The sequence below is a fragment of the Myzus persicae genome, unplaced genomic scaffold (assembly GCF_001856785.1).
Source record: "Myzus persicae strain clone G006 unplaced genomic scaffold, MPER_G0061.0, whole genome shotgun sequence".
NCBI lineage: Eukaryota > Metazoa > Arthropoda > Insecta > Hemiptera > Aphididae > Myzus > Myzus persicae.
In genome coordinates this window covers 406440-414257 of record NW_019100559.1, presented here as the reverse complement: position 1 = coordinate 414257, position 7818 = coordinate 406440, and the positions used below count along the sequence as shown (strand labels likewise).

The 7818-nt window shown below is 31.1% G+C and overlaps 1 protein-coding gene across 2 annotated transcripts; it reads left to right on the top strand.

Moving 5' to 3' along the window:
- The first annotated feature begins 3074 nt into the window (after positions 1-3074).
- Positions 3075-7568, top strand: LOC111033042 (carboxypeptidase Q-like). 2 transcript variants are annotated; one of them, XM_022313619.1, is made up of 7 exons: positions 3075-3315; positions 3832-4210; positions 4967-5117; positions 5269-5518; positions 5847-6087; positions 6796-6978; positions 7094-7568. In XM_022313619.1, exons 2-7 carry the CDS (start codon positions 3852-3854, stop codon positions 7347-7349), a joined length of 1440 nt encoding a protein of 479 aa, XP_022169311.1. In that variant the 5' UTR covers positions 3075-3315; positions 3832-3851; the 3' UTR covers positions 7350-7568. The 2 variants fall into 2 exon arrangements, with proteins under 2 accessions (XP_022169311.1, XP_022169300.1); XM_022313608.1 differs by having other exon boundaries at positions 3767-4210.
- Positions 7569-7818: the final 250 nt, after the last annotated feature.

Here is a 7818-nt window from a genome sequence, read left to right as displayed (position 1 = left end):
AGATATTAGCAAGTGGCAAAATCATACCTACTATTTTTGTCCATGTACAACAATAAATTTATAATAATATTATTATATTGCGTATTTGTGCTTAAAAAAAATGTTCGATATCAAATTTATAATAATAATAAGTTATAAGTTGCCAAAAACCATTTAGCCTAAATCTGTTTGTTTTAAGAAGTATTTAAGACAAAAGATTTTTTTATAAGCAAGTTCAAATTTTGACAAACATTATTAAATTGATGATTTACAAATTATTTTGTAGTTAATAGTGTATAAAATGTTCAATTTTTATAACCAAGGATGGAAAATATTTAGAACAGGTCCCACATAGGTAATTTATTCTGTAACCAAAAAATCTGAAAATACATATAAGCACAGTTTTTATTTATAGTTATTTTAATTTCAAATTTGGACGAAATTACATACTACAACCAAGAATAACGTGGGTACATGAACATTTTAGAGAGAATAAGTCTATTAATATATTTTATACACACAATGACATTTTCAAATGCAATTTTTTCGACAAAAATAAATTTGACCTACTGTAGTACTAATACTTAATAGTTAATACTAAAATAAATAACTTTAAACAGTTTAAACACAATAACATCATAAAATATATCTACTTATTAGTAATATTATTATATATGCTGACAGATCGTTTTCGCTCAGAATCGTTTTTTGTATACAATGATTTTATATCATTGAATTCAAATTTAACACATCCATTGCAGTGACTCTCTAGACACATAATTTTAATTATCAAAATGTATATAGGTAATAATAATCCATCAGCCTACTAAAATAATAAATATACGTGTGCCGAACAGGCCCGGATAGAATCAGCGAGTTACCGAGTTCAACTCTGTGGGACGGTTTATATTTTGGTAGATTTTGTACTCAAATTACTCTTTATAATATAAGCTATTAGGTTTTGGGCTGCCAAGTGAAAGTTCTGAAACTCGGCGGGTCGGTAAATTTACCCTATCCTACATTGGTGCCGAATTAATCTCATTACAGCTCTTGCTTCATATATTTCTGTACTCCCGCAGGTCATCGGTAAAGTAAAAAATCTATATTATTTGATTAACATTTTATTTCTGTATACGTTGAACGTACTCGGTATAACTATTAAGTGCCTAGTCCAATATTAATTATTATTGACATCAAAATCCTTCCGCATACTCCTCCGGTTTGGTAATAATTAGTCTGTCACTGATACATCGCACCTGCAGAAATAGACAAAATACAACGTGTTAATAGGTACCATATGCCACGTAACATTAATATAATAATATATAATGTTAATCGATAAACAAGAAAATATAAAATACATTTTTAAAAAAAGTGCAGACATTTGGCCATCTGCTGCCGGGGATCGAACCACGGACGTTCATTACCTGTTGATTAAAAGCTTCTTGTTTTGCTTAAAACGGATTAAATAGCCATTTTTTACAGAACTTACTGAATGAGAAATGTGGAAAAGAGTTGTGAGCATCTAATCTAACTTTCCAGCTGCACTTACACCTCTTACTGCAATTGGCTTTAGAGGGTTTAGCTTTCGGAGAGCTTATTTAGTTTCAACACATCTTTCGATCGACGACGCCATCGGACGTACTGGTATTTTAGCTATTTTATCGAGTATTTTAATACACTATTCGTTTGTTCTCATGGCAACGAATTTAAAAAAAAAAAAACAATTAACTGTGATCTGAGTCTATCCAAGATCATACAGTTAACTCTCGATTATGCACGGAACAGAATGACATGGCAACCGCACGGATAAGTAAATTATGCAGTTAACTTATTTACTTATAATATAGTTATACTATTCAGTACCCTATAGAGAAGTTGAGGTTTGCTATTTCATTACTATTTGTAGATTTTTAATGTTTATTAACTGTCTTATGTCATGATATTTAAAATAGTTATTTTTAAAATTATGTGCCGGAGTTTGAACATATTATACAGTATACAACATAATATACATAAACTTTACAAAACATACTGTATAAAATTACCTTTATAAATCAAGTAGGTAATTTTATAAATATTTTTATTTGATTTATAAATGTATTTTTTATGCTGTTTTATATGTTGAACTCCGTTAAGTTGTTAATACATTGAATATTACGTAACATCTTAATTTTGAACTTATAGACAATTGTTGTAAAAACTATTTGTTTGTTGTTATTATGTTGCTTTTGAGTTGTTGAGATATTAAATTTATTAACATTTTGGTATTTCGATAGAAATGTTATGCCCTCTGTCGTACAGCAGGACACTTGTACGCGTTACGGCTAACCACTCATAGATAGCGCAGGTAATACCATTAAAATTATATGTTCAATACTTAAATAATAGTAGTGTGTGCCGTAACTTGTATAAGAAATGCGCTGAGTAAAAATTCAATTTGTTAACAATTCCATCAAAATGCATTTTTATAATAATTATCCGAAGAGAAAAAACATTACTTTTGAATTTTGATCATTGATTGCAGTTAAAGATAAATATAGTATATTACATTCAATTGTCTTAATAAACTCAAACGTTTTAATATTGTTTAACAAAATATTGTGATTACGGTACTTTTTTAGGTACCTTTATATTAATGTTATTATAATAAGTTTAATGTTACCCATAACGATATGATGTTTACAAATTGGACGGATTAATTAGTGCTATTTTGAAATTTTGAATTGGGTAAATCTGACACTGGCCGTCTTTGTAATTGCGATAACTACCTTTATAATATTATTGTACCTACCTAGGTACCAATAAACGATGACAATATTATTATTAATGATGGATCAAACGGGTCAATCGTAATAATCTTTGCACATAGGTAATAGAAGGATACAATATTATTTACAATAGTCGTGTTGTAGACATATTATTTAAAATTTGGCAGCGAACCATATCCGACGTTTTGGTTTTCAGCTTGTCCGCATTCATTATTGACATGATAATGATGATAATAATAATATAACATCATAATATTGCATGAGATGATTCACCGTTATATTCATGTAAAATATATTATAATAGGTGTACGTACTATGATCTCGTTTATCTGCTCTGCGCGCTGTACGCACGGGAACGAGTCGTTGTCCCGTTGTTGAAAAAAAAAATATATTAAATCGACTACAGTTGATTTTGTGTTGGCGCAGTAACATAACAACCGCCGTCCGGTTCAGATCTTCGAATTTTCCGTTTTTGATTCTGTCGTGGACCACGTGTACTAGCCACTAGGCTACGCGGAGTCGGCGGACAGCAGTTGTACTCGGATATATTATTATAACACTGCAGGTAAGTATTAGTAACACGATTGCACATTAATTAGTAAAAATAATTAGAGTTTTACGTTAAAAGAATCACTCTGTATGTAATATTCATATTTGAATTATCAAACTGTTTATAATACCGTGTATAATATTATATAACTTAACAATGTAGTGTAATTTATTTTTGTGTCGTACAATATTATTACAATGTAGTAGGAATATATTGTAAATAGGTACGCATAAAATATAATAATATTATAGATCTATTACCTATTAACTGTCATTAGTCATTACACATTTATACTATTGGTGAATTTCTTAAGCTATAGTAATCAATAATAATTTAAACTATTTGTTGTGTGCAATCGGGTTTTCTTCTCAAATATAAAAAAGTAAATATTATGTGCAATCGTGATATTATGTCTTGTAAAATATAAAATGGTAAAATGTGCGCAATCGTGTTGTGATTTTTGCAGGTAAATAGGTAAAAAGTGCACAGTCGTGTTGGACAGAATATTGTATACATCGTATTTCACTTTAGCTGCAAGCGGCGGCCGCCACATGACTCTTCATCATTTCCGGACTTCCTGTCCGGTCGTCGTGGTTGTCTTGCTACTGGCCCTGCTCTTCCCACCGCTGACGGTTGGGTCTTCCGGTAAGTGCCGGTTGGTCAGTTCTCTCCGCGACGAGATCGCCAGCTATCGTCCCGTTGTGGACCGCGTGCTCTCGTACGTCCAAGATCAGAACGGTTACAAGGGCAGGACATGGGAAGCCCTATCCGAGTTCACAGATACGTTCGGCTCAAGGTTGGCCGGCACGCCAAACCTCGAGAACTCCATTGACTACATGATGAACACACTGAGGGCCGAAAACTTGGACAATGTGCACGCCGAACGCGTCAAGTTCACGGGATGGCAAAGGTACACCGCATTATACGTCCAAAAATATATTCAACGGTTTTTAGTTCATAATATACTGCTGCAGTAGATAATAATACAATAATATATTTAAATATGTAATTATATAATTATATGTATAATATAATACATAAAAGTGATAGTAATTAATATTATATTGCATAGGTCATAATATAATACGTACTAATTACAAATTATTATATAGATACTGCATAGTTGATAATATGATAATATGAGTAGGTAAACTGTCAAGAATGATCATAACTCATAAGTGATCTTGAATTATCCATCACCTGAATTTTAAAATAGGTTTTGAGAAAACGATGAAAATATAGTTAAGGTTATAACGTAATATTTAAAAATGGGTTGAAATTTGATTTTAGAAATATTATACAGGTAGTATGTATTAAAAATTCAGAAATTCCACACTTGGGTTTTAATAGATTACCTACCTAGCATAAAATTTGAAATTTTGCTTGGATAACAATATACGTCTCTTGACTATATACATATATACTAATAAAATGGGAAGATTCAATAATAATAACAAATTAGAAATATAAAACAGCATTGGCATGTAAAACTGGAATAAAGTCAAACTTCCCCATCTATTTAGTCGATTTACATTTTGGTACCTATATCATATAATAAACCTATCAATAACTATTATACAAAACAATAATTTGGCAAACATTAATAATTATACTCAACAAAAATAATTCTACATTATGGTATTATATTGTTCGATTACGGTTTTAGACGTAAAGAAAACGCTGCGTTGGTGAGACCGAGGTTCAAGAACTTGGCTATGTTGGGGCTGGGCGGCAGTGTCAGCACGGTTCCCGAAGGCATCAGGGCTGAAGTAGTGGTGGTCACCTCGTTCGAAGACCTCTCCAATAAATCTTCACTGGTAATATCTATATAACCTATGTATCATATTGCCTATACTAATCAACGATACGCCATCTCTATATTGAAATATTTATTCGATTCATCTCTAAAAAATAACTTTAAAAAAATATATAATATATATACAAGCATATTCATTATACATCTGCCAGGTGAGCGGAAAAATTGTCGTGTACAATCAACCATACGTGTCGTACTCAGAAACTGTGGTATACAGGGCGTCGGGAGCGAGTGAGGCGTCCAAGTACGGTGCGGTGGCCACATTGATCCGATCCATCACTCCGTTCTCGTTGAACACACCTCACGCCGGCCATCAGAGTTACAGCGACGGCGTAAAAAAGATACCGACGGCCTGCATCACGGTCGAGGACGCCGAACTCTTAAACAGGATGTACAACCGAGGTCAGGACGCGTCATAACATATTATTGTAAATAGGCGTCACTATTGATGGGAAATTTTTGTTTTTGCGGAGGGGGCTGGGGGAAGATTGGCTGATTTAAGAGCGAAAAAAATATATTTTGTTTGATTCAAAAAATAGTATTGTGTGAAAACTTACAATTACTTTGGAATCTTTAAGAGGATATAAAATACCACATAATTATTATAATATTTAATAACTGCACTTGGGTATATAACAATAGTATTGTGATTTTGTAAAAGTACAACACAAATATATAATAATATATTGTGGTTAGGTATTATCTAGATTTTAACGTATGTGTCGTATAGGCATCAAATTGGAGATTTTTTTGAAAATGGATTCAAAATTCTTTAACAACGCTACATCCAGAAACACTGTTGCCGAAATCCAAGGCACAACAGATCCCGACAAAATAGTGCTGGTGTCCGGGCACCTGGACAGTTGGGATGTGGGGCAAGGTGCTATGGACGACGGTGGAGGTGCGTTTATTAGCTGGAATAGTCTTGTCGTACTGAAGAATCTCGGACTTCGACCAAAGAGAACGATAAGGTATGTTATACTTATAATAGTGTAAAAGAACATAATATTGCATGATACATAATTCATTATTGATTTGATGTTAATTTTTTGTATTTTTCTTCCTTTATAGTGTATAAGTTTATAGTTTATTCTATAGCCTAAATATTACCCAAATTCGAACATCTGTTAAATAAATTATATCAAGTTGGTACTGAAAGTTATTTATTGAAAAGATTGTTTACTGTTACAAAATAATTATTATATAACGATTAATTTTTATTATAAATTACTGACGGCATTTCATCACCATTAAAAATGATAACAATTTAAAAATACTTAATTTTCAGAATTTTTAAATTAACTTTTGACTGTTCACATATAACTATTTACGAATTCATATTTAACAATTATTTAAGCCTTAAAGATACTTGAGAATACTTTTGATACTTTTTTTTATAAAATTTTAATTTGTTGGAATAGGTTCCTACAAATATACAAGGTTGATTCAGGTATACTTAGATATATATGTACTATATTTGTGTACTAAGTAATTAATATTTTAATAATTGCTCATAAATTACTAGTTATTTGCTCTGTAGTATTAAACTTCGTATTAGTGTGTAATGTGTATACCTACCATTATGTAGATATGTACTTTTGTATCGGGTATTTCATATTCCTATATGATATTATTTATATTATAATAGGTTTTGATGATTCTTATCTCTTTGCATACAGATGTTTATTGTGGACAGCTGAAGAAGAAGGATATATAGGGGCCTATGCGTACTTAAAAGGACATAAATCAGAACTAAATAAATTTAATTTGGTCATTGAATCGGACGAAGGGACGTTTCAACCGTATGGAATTGAGTTTCATGGTTCTGAAACATCAGCGTGCATTATGGTCGAAGTGGCCAAGTAAATATCATGATATTGAGGATTTTTTTATCAGTATATACTAAAATAAAAATTAAATAAAAATTATATTGATCATGCATCGACTGATTTATTTCTAATGATTAAATAATTTCAGGTTGTTTGACTCCATCAATGCGACTTCCATGAAATCCAGCAAAGACAACGTTGGTTCGGACATCGAGGTATTTGAAGATCTTAATATACCCGGTTTGAGTTTGTTGAATAGAAACGAAAAATACTTTTGGTACCACCATACAGAGGCCGATACTATGGCAGTCGAGGATCCAGATTCGTTAGACTTAAACACTGCAATGTTTGCGGTTATATCATACATCATTGCTGATTTATCTGTAGAATTACCAAAATCATAAGCTTCATAATATTGGGTTGGCATGCCCGACGTTTGTGAAATTAATACCGTTTTCGGCGTTTTCTACGAATAGGTTAAAGCTTAGTCAATGTTATGTTTAAATCATGTTATCTATTAGGCATGTATTATCATACATGTGATAATGTACGTGTTGGACTTAAATTAAAGTTTTTTAACATATACTTTTTCATTGCGTTTAATAAATATATTTTTAAATTTTTATTGTGTACCTACCTACTATTTAACTATTATTTAAGTTAGTTTAAATTTAATGCAATTTGGTTATGTTCTTATATTATATCCAAGTGAATTATATTATTTAGGTTGTATGTATTAAATGTGGAATTATATTCATATTATGATGATTTAAATAAAATAATATTTATTGTAAAGAACTTCACAATATACTCTTGAAAGAAACTCACGTTTTACATTCTAAATAGTTTTTTGAAAAATTAACCGGATATGCT